This window comes from Pristiophorus japonicus, chromosome 1 (genome assembly GCF_044704955.1).
Source record: "Pristiophorus japonicus isolate sPriJap1 chromosome 1, sPriJap1.hap1, whole genome shotgun sequence".
NCBI lineage: Eukaryota > Metazoa > Chordata > Chondrichthyes > Pristiophoridae > Pristiophorus > Pristiophorus japonicus.
In genome coordinates this window covers 434,535,595-434,557,624 of record NC_091977.1, presented here as the reverse complement: position 1 = coordinate 434,557,624, position 22,030 = coordinate 434,535,595, and the positions used below count along the sequence as shown (strand labels likewise).

Here is a 22,030-nt window from a genome sequence, read left to right as displayed (position 1 = left end):
CCCAATCAGCGATCTCTCCCCAATCAGCGATCTCTCCCCCAATCAGCGATCTCCCCCGCAATCAGCGATCTGCCCCCAATCAGCGATCTCTCCCCCAATCAGCGATCTCTCCCCCAATCAGCGATCTGCCCCCAATCAGCGATCTCTCCCCCAATCAGCGATCTCCTCCCCAATCAGCGATCTCCCCCCAATCAGCGATCTCCCACCCAATCAGCGATATCTCCCCAATCAGCGATCTCCCCACAATCAGCGATCTCTCCCCAATCAGCGATCTCCCCCCAAGTAGCGATCTCCCCCCAAGTAGCGATCTCCCCCCAATCAGCGATCTCTCCTCAATCAGCGATCTCCCCCCAAGTAGCGATCTCCCCCCAATCAGCGATCTCTCCCCAATCAGCGATCTCCCCCCCAATCAGCGATCTCTCCCCAAGTAGCGATCTCCCCCCCCCAATCAACGATCTCCCCCCCAATCAGCGATCTCTCCCCAAGTAGCGATCTCCCCCCCCCAATCAGCGATCTCCCCCCCAATCAGCGATCTCCCCCCCAATCAGCGATCTCCCCCCAAGTAGCGATCTCCCTCCCCAATCAGCGATCTCCCTCCCCAATCAGCGATCTCCCCCCAATCAGCGATATCTCCCCCCAATCAGCAATCTCTCCCCAATCAGTGATCTCCCCCCAATCAGCGATCTCCCCCCCAATCAGCGATCTCTCCCCCCAATCAGCGATCTCTCCCCCCAATCAGCGATCTCCCCCCAATCAGCGATCTCTCCCCCAATCAGCGATCTCCCCCCCAATCAGCGATCTGCCCCCAAGTAGCGATCTCTCCCCAATCAGCGATCTCTCCCCCAATCAGCGATCTCTCCCCCAATCAGCGATCTCTCCCCAATCAGCGATCTCCCCCCCAATCAGCGATCTCTCCCCCAATCAGCGATCTCCCCCCCAATCAGCAATCTCCCCCCAAGTAGCGATCTCTCCCCCCAATCAGCGATCTCTCCCCCAATCAGCGATCTCCCCCCAATCAGCGATCTCTCCCCAATCAGCGATCTCCCCCCCAATCAGCAATCTCCCCCCAATCAGCAATCTCCCCCCAAGTAGCGATCTCTCCCCCCAATCAGCGATCTCCCTCCCCAATCAGCGATCTCCCCCCCCAATCAGCGATCTCTCCCCCCAATCAGCGATCTCCCCCCCAATCAGCGATCTCTCCCCAATCAGCGATCTCTCCCCCAATCAGCGATCTCGCCCCAATCAGCGATCTCCCCCCCAATCAGCGATCTCTCCCCCAATCAGCGATCTCCCCCCCAATCAGCAATCTCCCCCCAAGTAGCGATCTCTCCCCCCAATCAGCGATCTCCCCCCAATCAGCGATCTCCCCCCAATCAGCGATCTCCCTCCCCAATCAGCGATCTCCCCCCCCAATCAGCGATCTCTCCCCCCAATCAGCGATCTCCCCCCCAATCAGCGATCTCTCCCCAATCAGCAATCTCTCCCCCAATCAGCGATCTCCCCCGCAATCAGCGATCTGCCCCCAATCAGCGATCTCTCCCCCAATCAGCGATCTCTCCCCCAATCAGCGATCTGCCCCCAATCAGCGATCTCTCCCCCAATCAGCGATCTCCTCCCCAATCAGCGATCTCCCCCCAATCAGCGATCTCCCACCCAATCAGCGATATCTCCCCAATCAGCGATCTCTCCTCAATCAGCGATCTCTCCCCCAATCAGCGATCTCCCCCCAAGTAGCGATCTCCCCCCAAGTAGCGATCTCCCCCCCAATCAGCGATCTCTCCTCAATCAGCGATCTCCCCCCAAGTAGCGATCTCCCCCCAATCAGCGATCTCCCCCCCCAATCAGCGATCTCCCCCCCCAATCAGCGATCTCTCCTCAATCAGCGATCTCTCCCCCAATCAGCGATCTCTCCCCCAATCAGCGATCTCCCCCCAATCAGCGATCTCCCCCCAAGTAGCGATCTCCCCCCAATCAGCGATCTCTCCTCAATCAGCGATCTCCCCCCAAGTAGCGATCTCCCCCCAATCAGCGATCTCCCCCCCAATCAGCGATCTCTCCTCAATCAGCGATCTCCCCCCAAGTAGCGATCTCCCCCCAATCAGCGATCTCCCCCGCCCAATCAGCGATCTCCCCCCCAATCAGCGATCTCCCCCCCAATCAGCTATCTCCCCCCCAATCAGCCATCTCTCCCCCAATCAGCGATCTCCCCCCCAATCAGCGATCTCTCCCCAATCAGCGATCTCTCCCCAATCAGCGATCTCTCCCCAATCAGCGATCTCTCCCCCAATCAGCGATCTCCCCCCCAATCAGCGATCTCTCCCCAATCAGCGATCTCCCCCCCAATCAGCGATCTCTCCCCCAATCAGCGATCTCCCCCCCCAATCAGCGATCTCTCCTCAATCAGCGATCTCTCCCCCAATCAGCGATCTCCCCCCAAGTAGCGATCTCCCCCCCAATCAGCGATCTCTCCTCAATCAGCGATCTCCCCCCAATCAGCGATCTCTCCCCAATCAGCGATCTCTCCCCCAATCAGCGATCTCTCCCCCAATCAGCGATCTCCCCCCCCAATCAGCGATCTCTCCTCAATCAGCAATCTCTCCCCCAATCAGCGATCTCTCCCCAATCAGCGATCTCTCCCCCAATCAGCGATCTCTCCCCAATCAGCGATCTCCCACCCAATCAGCGATATCTCCCCAATCAGCGATCTCCCCACAATCAGCGATCTCCCCCCAATCAGCGATCTCTCTCCCAAACAGCGATCTCCACCCAATCAGCGATCTCCCCCCCAATCAGCGATCTCCCCCCCCCAATCAGCGATCTCTCCCCAATCAGCGATCTCTCCCCAATCAGCGATCTCCCCCCCAATCAGCGATCTCTCCCCCAATCAGCGATCTCTCCCCCAATCAGCGATCTCCCCCCCAATCAGCGATCTCTCCCCAATCAGCGATCTCCCCCCCAATCAGCGATCTCTCCCCCAATCAGCGATCTCCCCCCTAATCAGCAATCTCCCCCCAAGTAGCGATCTCTCCCCCCAATCAGCGATCTCCCCCCAATCAGCGATCTCCCCCCAAACAGCGATCTCCCCCCAAGTAGCGATCTCCCTCCCCAATCAGCGATCTCCCCCCCAATCAGCGATCTCTCCCCCCAATCAGCGATCTCCCACCCAATCAGCGATCTCCCCCCAATCAGCGATCTCTCCCCCAATCAGCGATCTCTCCCCAATCAGCGATCTCTCCCCCAATCAGCGATCTCTCCCCCAATCAGCGATCTCTCCTCAATCAGCGATCTCCCCCCAAGTAGCGATCTCTCCCCCAATCAGCGATCTCCCCCCCAATCAGCAATCTCCCCCCAAGTAGCGATCTCTTCCCCCAATCAGCGATCTCCCCCCAATCAGCGATCTCCCTCCCCAATCAGCGATCTCCCCCCCCAATCAGCGATCTCTCCCCCCAATCAGCGATCTCCCCCCCAATCAGCGATCTCTCCCCAATCAGCGATCTCTCCCCCAATCAGCGATCTCCCCCGCAATCAGCGATCTGCCCCCAATCAGCGATCTCTCCCCCAATCAGCGATCTCTCCCCCAATCAGCGATCTGCCCCCAATCAGCGATCTCTCCCCCAATCAGCGATCTCCTCCCCAATCAGCGATCTCCCCCCAATCAGCGATCTCCCACCCAATCAGCGATATCTCCCCAATCAGCGATCTCCCCACAATCAGCGATCTCTCCCCAATCAGCGATCTCCCCCCAAGTAGCGATCTCCCCCCAAGTAGCGATCTCCCCCCAATCAGCGATCTCTCCTCAATCAGCGATCTCCCCCCAAGTAGCGATCTCCCCCCAATCAGCGATCTCCCCCCCCAATCAGCGATCTCCCCCCCCAATCAGCGATCTCTCCCCCAATCAGCGATCTGCCCCCAATCAGCGATCTCTCCCCCAATCAGCGATCTCCTCCCCAATCAGCGATCTCCCCCCAATCAGCGATCTCCCACCCAATCAGCGATATCTCCCCAATCAGCGATCTCCCCACAATCAGCGATCTCTCCCCAATCAGCGATCTCCCCCCAAGTAGCGATCTCCCCCCAAGTAGCGATCTCCCCCCCAATCAGCGATCTCTCCTCAATCAGCGATCTCCCCCCAAGTAGCGATCTCCCCCCAATCAGCGATCTCCCCCCCCAATCAGCGATCTCCCCCCCCAATCAGCGATCTCTCCCCCAATCAGCGATCTCTCCTCAATCAGCGATCTCTCCCCCAATCAGCGATCTCTCCCCCAATCAGCGATCTCCCCCCAATCAGCGATCTCCCCCCAAGTAGCGATCTCCCCCCCAATCAGCGATCTCTCCTCAATCAGCGATCTCCCCCCAAGTAGCGATCTCCCCCCAATCAGCGATCTCCCCCCCAATCAGCGATCTCCCCCCAATCAGCGATCTCTCCTCAATCAGCGATCTCCCCCCAAGTAGCGATCTCCCCCCAATCAGCGATCTCCCCCCCCCAATCAGCGATCTCCCCCCCAATCAGCGATCTCCCCCCCAATCAGCTATCTCCCCCCCAATCAGCGATCTCTCCCCAATCAGCGATCTCTCCCCAATCAGCGATCTCTCCCCAATCAGCGATCTCCCCCCAAGTAGCGATCTCCCTCCCCAATCAGCGATCTCCCCCCCAATCAGCGATCTCTCCCCCCAATCAGCGATCTCCCACCCAATCAGCGATCTCCCCCCAATCAGCGATCTCTCCCCCAATCAGCGATCTCTCCCCAATCAGCGATCTCTCCCCCAATCAGCGATCTCTCCCCCAATCAGCGATCTCTCCTCAATCAGCGATCTCCCCCCAAGTAGCGATCTCTCCCCCAATCAGCGATCTCCCCCCCAATCAGCAATCTCCCCCCAAGTAGCGATCTCTTCCCCCAATCAGCGATCTCCCCCCAATCAGCGATCTCCCTCCCCAATCAGCGATCTCCCCCCCCAATCAGCGATCTCTCCCCCCAATCAGCGATCTCCCCCCCAATCAGCGATCTCTCCCCAATCAGCGATCTCTCCCCCAATCAGCGATCTCCCCCGCAATCAGCGATCTGCCCCCAATCAGCGATCTCTCCCCCAATCAGCGATCTCTCCCCCAATCAGCGATCTGCCCCCAATCAGCGATCTCTCCCCCAATCAGCGATCTCCTCCCCAATCAGCGATCTCCCCCCAATCAGCGATCTCCCACCCAATCAGCGATATCTCCCCAATCAGCGATCTCCCCACAATCAGCGATCTCTCCCCAATCAGCGATCTCCCCCCAAGTAGCGATCTCCCCCCAAGTAGCGATCTCCCCCCAATCAGCGATCTCTCCTCAATCAGCGATCTCCCCCCAAGTAGCGATCTCCCCCCAATCAGCGATCTCCCCCCCCAATCAGCGATCTCCCCCCCCAATCAGCGATCTCTCCCCCAATCAGCGATCTGCCCCCAATCAGCGATCTCTCCCCCAATCAGCGATCTCCTCCCCAATCAGCGATCTCCCCCCAATCAGCGATCTCCCACCCAATCAGCGATATCTCCCCAATCAGCGATCTCCCCACAATCAGCGATCTCTCCCCAATCAGCGATCTCCCCCCAAGTAGCGATCTCCCCCCAAGTAGCGATCTCCCCCCCAATCAGCGATCTCTCCTCAATCAGCGATCTCCCCCCAAGTAGCGATCTCCCCCCAATCAGCGATCTCCCCCCCCAATCAGCGATCTCCCCCCCCAATCAGCGATCTCTCCCCCAATCAGCGATCTCTCCTCAATCAGCGATCTCTCCCCCAATCAGCGATCTCTCCCCCAATCAGCGATCTCCCCCCAATCAGCGATCTCCCCCCAAGTAGCGATCTCCCCCCCAATCAGCGATCTCTCCTCAATCAGCGATCTCCCCCCAAGTAGCGATCTCCCCCCAATCAGCGATCTCCCCCCCAATCAGCGATCTCCCCCCAATCAGCGATCTCTCCTCAATCAGCGATCTCCCCCCAAGTAGCGATCTCCCCCCAATCAGCGATCTCCCCCCCCCAATCAGCGATCTCCCCCCCAATCAGCGATCTCCCCCCCAATCAGCTATCTCCCCCCCAATCAGCCATCTCTCCCCCAATCAGCGATCTCCCCCCCAATCAGCGATCTCTCCCCAATCAGCGATCTCTCCCCAATCAGCGATCTCTCCCCAATCAGCGATCTCTCCCCCAATCAGCGATCTCCCCCCAATCAGCGATCTCTCCCCAATCAGCGATCTCCCCCCCAATCAGCGATCTCTCCCCCAATCAGCGATCTCCCCCCCCAATCAGCGATCTCTCCTCAATCAGCGATCTCTCCCCCAATCAGCGATCTCTCCCCCAATCAGCGATCTCCCCCCAATCAGCGATCTCCCCCCAAGTCGCGATCTCCCCCCCAATCAGCGATCTCTCCTCAATCAGCGATCTCCCCCCAATCAGCGATCTCTCCCCAATCAGCGATCTCTCCCCCAATCAGCGATCTCTCCCCCAATCAGCGATCTCCCCCCCCAATCAGCGATCTCTCCTCAATCAGCGATCTCTCCCCCAATCAGCGATCTCTCCCCAATCAGCGATCTCTCCCCCAATCAGCGATCTCTCCCCAATCAGCGATCTCCCACCCAATCAGCGATATCTCCCCAATCAGCGATCTCCCCACAATCAGCGATCTCCCCCCAATCAGCGATCTCCCCCCCAATCAGCGATCTCTCCCCCAATCAGCGATCTCTCCCCCAATCAGCGATCTCCCCCCCAATCAGCGATCTCTCCCCAATCAGCGATCTCTCCCCCAATCAGCGATCTCCCCCCAATCAGCGATCTCCCCCCAATCAGCGATCTCCCCCCAAGTAGCGATCTCCCTCCCCAATCAGCGATCTCCCCCCCAATCAGCGATCTCTCCCCCCAATCAGCGATCTCCCACCCAATCAGCGATCTCCCCCCAATCAGCGATCTCTCCCCCAATCAGCGATCTCTCCCCCAATCAGCGATCTCCCCCCAATCAGCGATCTCCCCCCAAGTAGCGATCTCCCCCCCAATCAGCGATCTCCCCCCAATCAGCGATCTCTCCCCAATCAGCGATCTCCCCCCCAATCAGCGATCTCTCCCCAATCAGCGATCTCTCCCCAATCAGCGATCTCCCCCCAATCAGCGATCTCCCCCCCAATCAGCGATCTCCCCCCAATCAGCGATCTCCCCCCCAATCAGCGATCTCCCCCCCAATCAGCGATCTCTCCCCAATCAGCGATCTCTCCCCAATCAGCGATCTCCCCCCCAATCAGCGATCTCTCCCCAATCAGCGATCTCCCCCCCAATCAGCGATCTCCCCCCCCAATCAGCGATCTCCCCCCAATCAGTGATCTCTCTCCCAATCAGCGATCTCCTCCAATCAGCGATCTCTCCCCAATCAGCGATCTCCCCCCAAGTAGCGATCTCCCCCCCAATCAGCGATCTCCCCCCAATCAGCGATCTCTCCCCCAATCAGCGATCTCTCCCCCAATCAGCGATCTCCCCCCCAATCAGCGATCTCTCCCCCAATCAGCGATCTCTCCCCAATCAGCGATCTCTCCCCAATCAGTGATCTCCCCCCCAATCAGCGATCTCCCCCCAAGTAGCGATCTCCCCCCCATTCAGCGATCTCTCCCCCAATCAGTGATCTCCCTCCCCAATCAGCAATCTCCCCCCCCAATCAGCGATCTCCCCCCAAGTAGCGATCTCCCCCCAATCAGCGATCTCCCCCCCACTGCAGTGATCCCCCTTCACAGGTGTCTCCCCCCACAACAGTGGGAGGCATTTAAGGAGGAGATCCGGAAGGCTCAGGCCAAACATGTGCCCTTAAAGAAAAAGGCTGGGATAAATAATTCTAGAGCCCCTTGGATATCTAGGGACTTACAGGGGATGATTAAGAAAGAAAGGGACGCTTATGTCCTATATTGATGGCTAAATACTATAGAATCTTTAGAGGAATATAGAAAGTTAAGAGGCAAAATTAAAAAGGGTATTAGGAATGCTAAGAGAGAACACGAGAAATTCTTGGCCAGTTAAATTAAGGAAAACCCTAAGATGTTCTTTAAATATATTAAGAGTAAGAGGGTAACTAAAGAAATGGTAGGGCATATTAGAGACCATGAGGGTAATCTTTGTGTGGAGGCAGAAGATATTGGGAGGGTTCTTAACGAATACTTTGCATCTATTTTCACAAAGGAAAGGGGCAATGCAGATACTGCTATCGAGGAACAGTGTGATATTCTGGGTGAAATAAAAATAGTGAGAGAGGAATATTAAGGGATTTAGCAGTTTTGAAAGTAGTTAAGTCCCCAGGCCTGGATGAAATGCATCCCAGGCTGTTGAGCAAAGTAAAAGAGGAAACAGCAGAGGCCTTGACCATCATTTTCCAATCCTCTTTGGATCTGGGCGTGATGCCGTAGGATTGGAGGACTGCTAATGTGGTACCCTTGTTTAAGAAGGGAGAAAGGGATCGGCTGAGTAATTACAGGCCTGTCAGCCTAACCTCAGTGGTGGGAAAATTACTGGAAAAAATCTTGAAAGACAGGATAAATCTGCATTTGGAAAGGCAAGGATTAATTAGGGACAATCGGCACGGATTTGTTAAGGGAAGATCGAGTTTGACTAACCCAATTAAATTTTTTGAGAAGGTAACCTAGAGGTTCGATGAGGGTAGTGCGTACGATGTAGTATATATGGACTTTAGCAAAGCTTTTGATAAGGTCCCACATAGTAGACTGGTCATGAAGGTTAAAGCCCATGGAATACAGGGCAAAGTGTCAAGTTGGATCCAAAATTGACTTGGAGGTGGGAAGCAAAGGGTAACGATTGATGGATGTTTTTGTGACTAGAAGGATGTTTCTAGTGGGGTTCTGCAGGGCTCAGTACTGGGACCCTTGCTTTTTGTGGTATATATCAACGATTTAGATTTGAATATAGGGAGTATGATTAAGAAGTTTGTAGATGACACTAAAATTGGCTGTGTGGTTAATAATGAAGAGGAAAGTCATGGGCTGCAGGAGGATATCAATCTACTGGTCAGGTGGGCAGAGCAGTGGCAAATGGAATTTAATTCAGAGAAGTGTGAGGTGATGCACTTTGGGAGGGCTAATAAGGAAAGGATATACACATTAAGCGGTAGGCCACTTAATAGTGTAGATGAACAAAGGGACCTTGGAGTGTTTGTCCACAGATCCCTGAAAGTAGCAGGCCAAGTGGATAAGGTGGTTAAGAAGGCATATGGAATGCTTGCTTTTATTGGCCGAGGCATAAAATATAAGAGCAGGGAGGTTATGCTTAAATTGTATTATACTTTGCTTAGGCCACAGCTGGAGTACTGCGTGCAGTTCTGGTCGCCGTATTATAGGAAGGATGTGATTGCATTAGAGAAGGTGCAAAGGAGATTTACTAGGATGCTGCCTGGAATAGAGAATCTTAGTTATGAGGACAGATTGGATAGGCTGGGTTTGTTCTCATTGGGACAGAGAAGGTTGAGAGGAGACCGCATTGAGGTGTACAAAGTATTGAGAGGCTTGGATATAATGGATAGTAAGGGCCTATTTCCATTGGTGGAGAAGTCTATTATGAGGGGGCATAGTTTTAAGGTGGTTGGTGGAAGGTTTAGAGGGGATTTGAGGGGGGCTTCTTTACGCAGAGGGTTGTGGGGATCTGGAACTCGCTGCCTGGAAGAGTGGTGGATGCAGAAACCCTCACCACTTTTAAGAGATGTATGGATGGGCACTTAAAGTGCAGCAACCTGCAGGACCAAGAGCTGGTAATTGGGATTAGACTAGATGACCTTATGTTGGATGGAGCAGATATAATGGTAAGTACTGTAGGGAATAGAATATGGCCAGGGTGATCTCCTGGACTAGTTTCGATCGCCTGGATGGGTCGGAGAGGAATTTTCCCAGATTTTTTCTCCCTAAATTGGCCTGGATTTTTATCTGGTTTTTGCTTCTCCCAGGAGATCACATGGCTGCGGTTGGGGTGGAGTGTAGAATGTTTTAGTATAAGGGGTGTCACAGTTGTGGTGAGGCGGACTGGTTGGGCTGGATGCTCTTTGCCTTTCTGTTATTGTTCATAGGTTTATATGTAACCTTTAGGGCTGCTGACCAAGGGCCGTGTGGCTCTTTGTCGGCCGGCGCGGACAACATGGTCGGAATGGCCTCCTTCTGCGCTGTAAATTTCTATGTTTCTATATTTCTATCCCCCTTCACAGGTATCTCCCCCCCCACAGCAGTGATCCCCTTCACTGCGATCTCCCCCCACAGCAGAGATCCCCCTTCACAGGTATCGCCCCCCACAGCAGCGATTTCCCCCCCCACCCTCACATACCTGCACATTGCTCTCAGGCCGGCAATCTCTGTGGATTCTTGTCGGTGCCTCTCAGGGGGCGGAGCTTCGCAGCAGCATGCGCACGACTTGGGATCCGAAAATTCCCACCAAGAGAAAAGTGACGAAAATTGTGCATACTCTGCCCTAGCTGGTGGTATGAAATGACATACCACTGGCAAACCGCTGAGGAAATGGGCGGACGACGAATTTCGCCCCCTGTGCCTCTATTTATGAAGTCCAGCATTCTGTATGCCTTTTTAACTGCGTTCTCAAAATGCCCTGCCGCCGTCAACGATTTGTGCACATATACCAGGTCTCTCTGTTCCTGCACCCTCTTTAGAATTGTACCCTTTAGTTCATATTGCTTCTCCTTCTTCTTCCTACCAAAATCTATCACTGCGCACTTCTGCGCGTTAAATTTCATCTGCCAGGTGTCCGCCCATTCCATCAGCCTGTCCATGATCTCTTGAAGTCTATCACTATCCTCCTCACTGTTCACTATACTTCCAAGTTTTGTGTCATCTGCAAATTTTGAAATTGTGCCCTGTACACACAAGTCCAAGACAGTTGTACAGGGCCTTGGTGAGGCCACACCTGGAGTATTGTGTACAGTTTTGGTCTCCTAACTTGAGGAAGGACATTCTTGCTATTGAGGGAGTGCAGCGAAGGTTCACCAGACTGATTCCCGGGATGGCGGGACTGACCTATCAAGAAAGATTGGATCAATTGGGCTTGTATTCACTGGAGTTCAGAAGAATGAGAGGGGACCTCATAGAAACGTTTAAAATTCTGACGGGTTTAGACAGGTTAGATGCAGAAAGAATGTTCCCAATGTTGGGGAAGTCCAGAACCAGGGGTCACAGTCTGAGGATAAGGGGTAAGCCATTTAGGACCGAGCTGAGGAGAAACTTCTTCACCCAGAGAGTGGTGAACCTGTGGAATTCTCTACCACAGAAAGTAGTTGAGGCCAATTCACTAAATATATTCAAAAGGGAGTTAGATGAAGTCCTTACTACTCGGGGGATCAAGGGTTATGGCGAGAAAGCAGGAAGGGGGTACTGAAGTTTCATGTTCAGCCATGAACTCATTGAATGGCGGTGCAGGCTAGAAGGGCTGAATGGCCTGCTCCTGCACCTATTTTCTATGTTTCTATGTTTCTATATATCAAGAAAAACAGTCGTCTTAGTACTGACCCCTGGGGAACACCACTGTATTCCTTGATCTGGTCTAAAAAACAACCATTCACCACTACTCTCTGTTTCCTGTCACTTAGCCAATGTTGTATCCATGCTGCCACTGTCCATTTTGTTCCATGGGCTTCAACTTTGCTGGCAAGCCTATAATGTGGCACTTTATCAAATGCTTTTTGGAAGTTCATGTACACCACGTCAAGTGCATTGCTCTCATCAACCCTCTCTGTTACCTCATCAAAAAACTCAATCAAGTTAGCTAAACACAATTTGCCTCAACAAATCTGTGCTGGCTTTCCTTAATGAATCTACAATTGTCCAAATGACTGTTAATTTTGTTCTGGATTATTGTTTCTAAAAGCTTCCCCACTACTGCGTTAAACTGGCTGGCTTGTAGTTGCTGGGTTTATCCTTACACCCTTTTTTGAACAAGGGTGCAACATTTCTCCAGTCCTCTTGAACCACCTCCATATCTAAGGAGGATTGGACGATTATGGCCAGTACCTTCGCAATTTCCACCTTTACTTCCCTCAGCATCCTAGGGTGCACCTCATCCAGTCTTGGTGACTTACTTTCAGCACAGTCTTTCTAGTACCTCCTCTTTATCAATTTTTAACCCATCCAGTATCCCAACTACCTCCTCTTTCAGAAGACATTTGGACTCCCTTTTATCTTAGCTGCCAATCTGTTCTCATACTCTTTCTTTGCCCCTCCTATTTCCTTTTTCACTTCCCTTCTGAACTTTCTTTATTCAGCCTGGTTCTCATTTGTATTCTCAACATGACATCTGTCATACACTCCCATTTTCTGCTTCATCTTACACTCTATCTCTTTCGTTATCCAGGGAGCTCCAACTTTGGTTGCCCTACCTTTCCCCCTCATGGGAATGTACCTCGACTGTTCCCGAACCATCTACTCTTTAAAGGCAGCCCATTGTTCGATTACCGTTTTGCCCGCCAATTGTTGATTCCAATTTACTTGGGTCAGTTCCATCCCCAGCCCACTGGAATCACATGTAAATCAGACTGGTTCTTTCCCTAAAGGACATTAGTGAGTTAATTAGGTTTTTATGACAGCTTTCATTCTTGTTTTATCTGGTGCTTTATTGAATTCAATGTTACTATTTATATAGATGGTATTTGTAGTCATAATCCCTAGGTTGCTCCTCCAGTACCATAACGACTAGGCTACTGACCTTGATGTAGGCGCTATGGGTTCCCTGAGCACACAAAATTCACAATAAGCATTACCCAAGTATAATGTGACACAATCCATATATTGAAGAGGCAAATTCCTGCCATAGGTGGTCAAATGACCAGAGCGAGTAACAGGGAGTAACATGGAACGAGAAATCTTTGACCCCTGTTTTCCAGCTCAGCTCATCTGTCTGGGTTGCCTGGACAAGGGAAGGAGAGGGAGAAGGACTGATGTTACGTGGTAAAATCCATTGCTGTCTAAACCTCTGTGAACTGCACACTAGTCTCAACCCACACTGGTATGATTCATTGGTTAAAATGTTTAAGAGATTAATGCTTTTTGGCATTGATGCGTGTTAGTGCCAGACAGAAGATGCTGCTGCTTCAATTATAATAAAAAGAAACCAATGTAGTAATATATGGTACAGACTGTGAAATTTTGATGCAAATCCCCTCAAAGTGCAAATCTTAAATTCAAAGAAACTCCAGATGATAATAGGATGTCTCAGAGGAAAAACAAACATGAATCCTGACAGACTCTACTGTGTCTTTGTGTGAACTGTAGAACTGAATGATTCTGTACACATACATCCTTTGCGATTGTGTGAAGACTCCCATTTTTTGCTCATTACTCATTGCATAAAATAATTCTCTTTGTAATGACACAAACTTTAATAAAAAGAAAAATACAAATATAAATATAACATCAGGAATAAAAAGTGAAAAATTTTCAACTGGCGTAAAATCACAGTGAATAACTCTGGTATTTTACATTATTCTACATTTACATCTGAACTTGGCAGTTTTGGAGAAAAGGTGCTGTGACACACAAAAAGGGAGGGGCATACTACCAAAATCTGTCTTGAATTGGAGACCGGTGGGTAGCACTGCAGCCTTATTACAGTATAAATTAAATGCTACATTTTGACAGCCAAGTTTCAACTTTCATTGACCATGAATAATGTAGCACATTCGTGACTTTAATTACTATTCATGTTTTCATTTTATACCTACTGGATAGAAGCCATCCTCTGCCCTCAATGTCAGAGTATGGGATCTAGATTTTTACCCTTGCTTCATGTTAAAGCATTATTCAAAGGCCGTCTTTCAGCTTAATTTGTGAAAAGCGATGGGAAAAGGTGCTTTTAAAAGAATTCATTCACAGAATGTGCGCGTCGCTGGCAAGGTCATTTATTGCCAATCCCTAATTGCCCTTGAGAAGGTGGTGGTGAGCCGCTGTCTTGAACAGCTGCAGTCTGTATGGTGAAGGTACTCCCACAGTGCTGTTATGTAGGGAGATGCAGGATTTTGACCCAATGACAATGAAGGAACATAGAAACATAGAAAATAGGTGCAGAATTAGGCCATTCGGCCCTTCGAGCCTGCACTGCCATTCAATAAGATCATGGCTGATCATTCACCTCAGTACCCCTTTCCCGCTTTCTCTCCATACTCCTTGATCCCTTTAGCCATAAGGGCCATATCTAACTCCCTCTTGAATATATCTAATGAACTGGCATCAACAACTCTCTGCGGTAGAGAATTCCACAGGTTAACAACTCTCTGAGTGAAGAAGTTTCTCCTCATCTCGGTCCTAAATGGCTTACACTTTATCCTTACACTGTGACACCTGGTTCTGGACTTCCCCATTCTTCCTGCATCTAACCTGTCCCGTTCCATCAGAATTGTATATGTTTTATGAGATCCCCTCTCATTCTTCTAAACTCCAGTGAATACAGGCCCAGTCGATCCAGTCTCTCCTCATATGTCAGTCTTGCCATCCCGGGAATCAGTCTGGTGAACCTTCGCTGCACTCCCTGAATAGCAAGAATGTCCTTCCTCAGATTAGGAGACCAAAACTGAACACAATATTCCAGGTGAGGCTTCACCAAGGCCCTGTACAACTGCAGTAAGACCTCCCTGCTCCTATACTCAAATCCCCTAGCTATGAAGGCCAACATGCCATTTGCCTTCTTCATTGCCTGCTGTACCTGCATGCCAACTTTCAATGACTGATGTACCAAGACACCCAGGTCTCATTGCACCTCCCCTTTTCCTAATCTGTCGCCATTCATATAATATTCTACCTTTGTGTTTTTTCACCCAAAGTGGATAACCTCACATTTATCCACATTATACTGCATCTGCCATACATTTGCCCACTCTCCTAACCTGTGCAAGTCACCCTGCAGCCTCTTAGCATCCTCCTCACAGCTCACACCACCACCCAGCTTAGTGTCATCTGCAAACTTGGAGATATCACACTCAATTTCTTCATCTAAATCATTGATGTATATTGTAAATAGCTAGGGTCCCAGCATTGAGTCCTGCAGCATCCCACTAGTCACTGTCTTCCATTCTGAAAAGAACCCGTTTATCCTGACTCTCTGCTTCCTGTCTGCCAACCAGTTCTCTATCCACGTCAATACATTACCCCCAATACCATGTGCTTTAATTTTGCACACGAATCTCTTTGTGTGGGACCTTGTCAAATCCACTGGTTCTCCCTTGTCCACTCTACTGGAAACATCCTCAAAAAATTCCAGAAGATTTGTCAAGCATGATTTCCCTTTCATAAATCCATGCTGATTTGGACCGATCCTGTCACTGCTTTCCAAATGCGCTGCTATTTCATCTTTAATAACTGATTCCAACATTTTCCCCACTACCGATGTCAGGCTAACCGGTCTATAATTCTCTGTTTTATTTCTCCCTCCTTTTCTAAAAAGTGGCATTACATTAGCTACCTTCCAGTCCATAGGAACTGATCCAGAGTCGATAGACTGTTGGAAAATGATCACCAATGCATCCACTATTTCTAGGGCCACTTCCTTAAGCACTCTAGGATGCAGACTATCAGGCCCTGGGGATTTATTGCCTTCAATCCCATCAATTTCCCTAACACAATTTGCTGACTAATAAGGATTTCCTTCAGTTCCTTCCTCTTGCTAGACCCTCTGTCCCCTAGTATTTCTGAAAGATTATCTGTGTCTTCCTTCGTGAGGACAGAACCAAAGTATTTGTTTAATTGGTCTGCCATTTCTTTGTTCCCCATTATAAATTCACCTGATTCTGACTGCAAGGGGTCTACGTTTGTCTTCACTAATCTTTTTCTGTTCACATAGAAGCTTGTGCAGTCAGTTTTTATGTTCCCAGCAAGCTTCCTCTCATACTCTATTTTCTCCCTCCTAATTAAATTCTGTGCCCTCCTCTGCTGAATTCTGAATTTCTCCCAGTCCTCAGGTTTGCTGCTTTTTCTGACTAATTTATATGCCACTTCCTTTGATTTAACATTATCCCTAATTTCCCTTGTTAGCCACGGTTGAGCCACCTTCCCCGTTTTATTTTTACTCCAGACAGGGATGTACAATTGTTGAAGTTCATGCATGTGATCTTTAAATGTCTGCCATTACCTATCCACCATCAACCCTTTAAGTATCATTCGCCAGTTTATTCTAGCCAATTCATGTTTCATACCATCGAAGTTACCTTTCCCCAAGTTCAGGACCCTAGTCTCTGAATTAACTGTGTCACTCTCCATCTTAATAAAGAATTCTACCATATTATGGTCACTCTTCCCCAAGGGGCCTCGCACAACAAGATTGCTGGAAATTCACCAAACTTGTGCTGGGTTTTTCAACGGTATTTTGCCATTTTGGACGGGAAATTCCATGAAGTCTTGTGCTGGCAGTTTTGAAATACTGCTGGGGAGTGAACCGCCAGCGTGCAAGACTGGAAAAAGCGCTTTTGGCTGATATTTGGCTCAGCAATGACCTGTAGATAGGACAAAGAAACACAGCGGTATTTATGAAGACCTGCAAAAAGGTAAGTTAAAGTTTTTATTTTTTAATTCTTTTGCAGCAATTCACCAGAAAAGGGTCTCATGAATGTTTTGTGATTTTTTTTATTTTTTGTTTTTTTGGAAAAAAAAGTTTGTGTTTTCCCCCTCCCTAGGCCCAACTCGTGGTGGTATCGGCCTCGGAAAAAAGTTGCAGAAAATTCACGGTTTCAAACCCTTGTGCAATGCCGATTTTTCCTGCTGGGTGCATTTTTTCTCGGATGTTAGGCCTCGAAATCGAAGAGGTATTTTTGGCGGAAAAAAAACACTATGACCCAAAACTGAATTTGTAGCCCTTAGAGTATATTCGGGATGGTTTCCGAGACAATACATTGTGGAACCAACCAGGGAGTATGCTATTTTAGATCTGGTAATGTGTAATGAGACTGGATTAATTAATGATCTCATAGTAAAGGATCCACTTGAAAAGAGTGATCATAGCATGGTAGAATTTCAAATTCAGTTTGAGGGTGAGAAAGCTAGGTCTGAAACTAGTGTCCTGAACTTAAATAAAGGCAATTATAAAGGTATGAAGGCAGAGTTGGCTAAAGTGGACTGGGAAAATAGATTAATGGGTAAGAAGGTAGATGAGCAGTGGCAAACATTTAAGGAGATATTTCATAACTCTCAGCAAAGATATATTCCAGTAAGAAAGACTCCAAGAAAAGGATGAACCATCTGTGGCTAACTAAGGAAGTAAAGGATGGTATCAAATTGAAAACAAAGGCATACAATGTGGCGAAGAATAGCGGAAGGCCAGAGGATTGGGAAATTTTTAGAAGCCAGCCAAGGACGACTAAAAAATTAATAAAGAGAGAGAAGATAGTTTACAAGAGTAAATTAGCAAGAAAAAGAAAAACAGACAGTAAGAACTTCTGCAGGTATATAAAAAGGAAGAGAGTAGCTAAAGTAAACGTTAGTCCCTTAGAGGATGTGACTGAGGAATTAATAATGGGGAACAGGGAAATGGCAGAGACTTTAAACAATTATTTTGTATCAGTCTTCACAGGAGAAGACACTAAAGCATCCAAATAATTGATAATCAAGAGGCTATAGGGAGGGGAGAACTTAAAACACTCACTATCACTAGAGAAAAAGTACTAGGCAAACTAATGGGACTAAAGGTGGATAAATCCCCTGCATCTGATGGCCTGCATCCAAGGGTGTTAAAAGAAGTGGCTGCAGAGATAGTAGATCCATTGGTTGTAATCTACCAAAATTCCCTGGATTCTGGAGAGGTCCCAGCGGATTGGAAAATCGCAAATGTAACGCCCCTATTTAAGAAAGGAGACAGAAAGCAGGAAACTATAGATCAGCTAGCCTAACATCTGTCGTTGGGAAAATGCTGGAGTTCATTATTAAGGAAGTAATAGCAGGATATTTAGAAAATCATAATATAGTCAAGCAGAGTCAACATGGTTTTATGAATGGGAAATCATGTTTGACAAATTTGCTGGAGTTCTTTGAGGATGTAACGCGTAGGGTGGATAAGGGGGAACCAGTGGATGTGCTGTATTTGGATTTCCAGAATGGATTCGATATAGTGCCACAAAAAGGTTACTGCACAAGATTAGAGTTCACGGGGTTGGGGCAATATATTAGCATGGATAGAGGATTGACTAACTAACAGAAAACAGAGAGTTAGGATAAATGGATTATTTTCAGGTTGGCCAGCTGTAACTAGTGGGGTGCCACAGAGATCAGTGCTGGGGCCTCAACTATTTACAATCTATGTTAATGACTTGGATGAAGGGACCAAGTGTAACGTCGCCAAGTTTGCTGATGATACAAAGATAGATGGGAAAACAAGTTGTGAGGAGGACGCAAAAATCTGCAAAGGGATATAGACAGGCTAAGTGAATGGGCAAAAATTTTGCAGATGGAGTATAATGTGGGAATATGTGAGGTTATCCATGTTGGTAGGAAAAATAAAAAATCAAATTATTATTTAAATGGGGAGAGATTACAAAATTCTAAGGTACGAGGGATCTGGGGGTCCTTGTACATGAAACACAAAAAGTTAGTATGCAGGTACAGCAAGTAATTAGGAAGGCATATGGAATGTTGGCCTTTATTGCAAGGGGGATAGAGTACAAAAGTAGGAAAGTCCTGCTACAACTCTATCAGGCATTGGTGAGACCACACCTGGAGTACTGTGTACAGTTCTGGTCTCCTTATTTAAAAAGGGATATACTTGCATTGGAGGCAGTTCCGAGAAGGTTCACGAGGTTGCTTCTGGAGATGAAGGGGTTGTGTAATGAAGAAAGGTCGAGCATGTTGGGCCTGCACTCATTGGATTTTAGAAGAATGAGAGGTGATCCTATTGAAACGTATAAGATTCTAACAGGGTAGATGCAGAGAGGATGTTTCTCCTTGTGAGTGAATCTAGAATTAGCGGGGCATAATCTCAGAATAAGGGATCGGCCATTTAAAACGGAACTGAGGAAGAATTTTTTTCTTTGTAATTCTCTACCCTAGAGAGCTGTTGAGGCTGGGTCATTGAATATATTTAAGATGGAGATAGACAGATTTTTGAATGATAAAGGAGTCAAGGGTTATAGGGGGTGGGCAGGGAAGTGGAGTTGAGGCCAAGATCAGATCAGCCATGGTCTTATTGAATGACAGAGCAGGTCCGAGGGGCCAAGTGGCCTTCTCCTGCTCCTATTTCTTATGTTCTTATCAGAGTGATGCAAGTGGTGCTTGACAGAGGTGGCAGAAGCAGTCAATGGAATTACCAGCACCATAAGAACTGCCATATATTAGAGGAAAAGGTTCAATGACCTCACAAGGGTGGACAGCGTAAGTCCTCGTGCCAATACACATCCTCTACAACTCATACAGCTTCACTCACTTCCTTACCTATCATATTTTATCTCTCTCAGCACCTATGTATTCGGGAAACTCACTTCCACAAAGGGCAAACTCTCAGACACTCAAACAGCTTCTTCACTCAACCCATTTGTCCTGCCAAACAGGCTTCTCTGCTAGTCCACATGGGCTTCTGCAAGTCCACATGGGCTTCTGCTAGTCCACATGGGCTTCTGCTAGTCCATATGGGCTTCTGCTCGTGCACACGGGCTTCTGCTAGTCCACACGGGCTTCTGCTGGTCCACACGGGCTTCTGCTGGTCCACACGGGCTTCTGCTGGTCCACACGGGCTTCTGCTGGTCCACACGGGCTTCTGCTGGTGCACATGGGCTTCTGCTAGTCCACATGGGCTTCTGCTAGTGCACATGGGCTTCTGCTAGTCCACATGGGCTTCTGCTGGTGCACATGGGCTTCTGCTAGTCCACATGGGCTTCTGCTTGTGCACACGGGCTTCTGCTAGTCCACACGGGCTTCTGCTAGTCCACACGGGCTTCTGCTGGTACACACGGGCTTCTGCTGGTCCACACGGGCTTCTGCTGGTCCACACGGGCTTCTGCTAGTCCACACGGGCTTCTGCTAGTCCACATGGGCTTCTGCTAGTGCACATGGGCTTCCGCTAGTCCACATGGGCTTCTGCTAGTCCACATGGGCTTCTGCTAGTGCACATGGGCTTCTGCTAGTCCCCATGGGCTTCTGCTAGTCCACATGGGCTTCTGCTAGTCCACATGGGCTTCTGCTAGTCCACAAGGACACTTCTTTTAAAGGGACAAGATATCATCACCACTCACCCTTGTGTGATGCACACCCACAAATCGGGCAAGTCTTCATGACACTCACAGGCATGCAATATTGTATTCTCTCCCTCCAACGGTAAAATTGTACAACCAGCACCACAGACAGACAACCGGGGAGACCCACCATCGCTGCAAACCTGAGTCTGACGGAAGAGGAAATATTCAACTTAATAGGCAGATGTTTAGGAGAGCCTGTAAGAGAGCTGGCAAGTGAAGGCTGGTAAAGGGTGGGCATGGCCCAGCAAAGGTAGTGTTTTTATAAAGCACTTTACGTGCTTTCATAAAGAATTGCAATGTCCACTATTTCTTCAAGGGCAAATGTGACTGTGTACATGCTCTTCTGCCTACCTCACCATAGGGGGTGCCTTGAAGGAAGAGGCCAATCATCCAATAACTGCCTGTGCAAGAACTACAATAACAACAACCTGTATTTATATAGCGCTTTTAATGTAGTAAAACGTTCTAAGGTGCTTCACAGGAGCATTATAAAACAAAATTTAACACTGAGCCACATAAGGAGCTTTCAGGGGAGATGACCAAAAGCTTGGTAAAGAGGTAGGTTTTAAGGAGCGATTTAAAAGGAGCAAAGAAAGGTAGCGAGGTGGAGAAGTTTAGGGAGGGAATTCCAGAGCTTAGGGCCTTGGCAGCTGAAGGCATGGCCACCAATGGTGGAGCGATTAAAGTTGGGGAATCTCAAGAGGCCAGAATTAGAGGAGCGCAGATATCACGGAGGGTCGTGATGCTGAAGGAGATTATATTCTAAATTGGAGGAGTTACGGGGTCGGGAGCCAATGTAGGTCAGGTAGTTCTTCTGCAAAGGGCATACTCTCCAAACACTCAAGCACCTTCTTCATTCAATCCACTTTTCCTGCCACATGGAATAATCAAATCTGGAGGTGAAAGAGACATGGATGAAGGTTTCACCAGCAGATGGGCTGAGGCAGGGCTGGAGAGGGGCAATGTTCCGGTAGTGGTATAGTCAGTCTAAGTGATGGAGAGGGTATGGAACTGGAAGGTCAGCTCTGGGTCAAATAGGACGTTGAGGTTGTGAACACTTGTCTTCAACCTGAGATAGTGGCCAAGGAGGGAGATGGAATCGATGGTGAGAGTACAGAGTTTGTGGCAAGCGATGAAGATGATGGCTTCAGTCTTCCCAATGTTTAACTGAAGGACATTGCTGTCCATCCAGAGCTGGATATCTAACAACAAAACTGTGAATACAGAGACAACAGAGAGGTTGAGTGAATTAGTGGAGAGGTAGGGCCTGGTGCAGTCAGCGTATATGTGAAACCTGACGTATGTCTTCAGATGATGCCGTGCCTGTCGATTCGCTATTGCACATTTTACGCTTTTGCCAACTTTACTCCCAAGGATTTTAATGGAGAGATGAAGGGTAGAACAAGGTGATGTGCTTGAAGGAGAACAAGGTGCCAGCAACAACATTCAGTTTTGCAGCTTTTTATCAAATACACATCATTACTATCCACAAGAAGATTTCCTCTCTATTTTGAATGCTAGGCAATATAAAATTGAGTTTAGTGCCAACATTCTCTAAAAACATGCCTTGTTAAAGATGCTGTCCTTATTAGCATTTAAAAGAGAAGGCACTATAAAAATCCACTTTTCTCCATTACTGTGGCAAGGCTTACCTTGTAGCCCTGATGACTGTTTTCAATGTAGGGATCAAATCTTCCAGGAGATCAGCTTGGTAAGCCTTGTCCTCGGGCTCTTGGTCCACCTCAGCAGTAGCATCTGCATAACAATGCAAATGGCCTTGTCATATGCGAGAGTTACATTTTTGAACAAAATCTACTATAAGC

General features: G+C 48.9%; 1 protein-coding gene across 1 annotated transcript in view; it reads right to left on the bottom strand.

Moving 5' to 3' along the window:
- Nucleotides 1-22,030, bottom strand: part of kcnq3 (potassium voltage-gated channel, KQT-like subfamily, member 3) — a 636,930-nt gene that overhangs the window by 75,956 nt on the left and 538,944 nt on the right. The window contains exon 11 of the mRNA XM_070875993.1: nucleotides 21,860-21,962. Within this exon, the coding sequence (XP_070732094.1) occupies nucleotides 21,860-21,962 (103 nt within the window). The remainder of the gene's footprint in view (nucleotides 1-21,859; nucleotides 21,963-22,030) is intronic.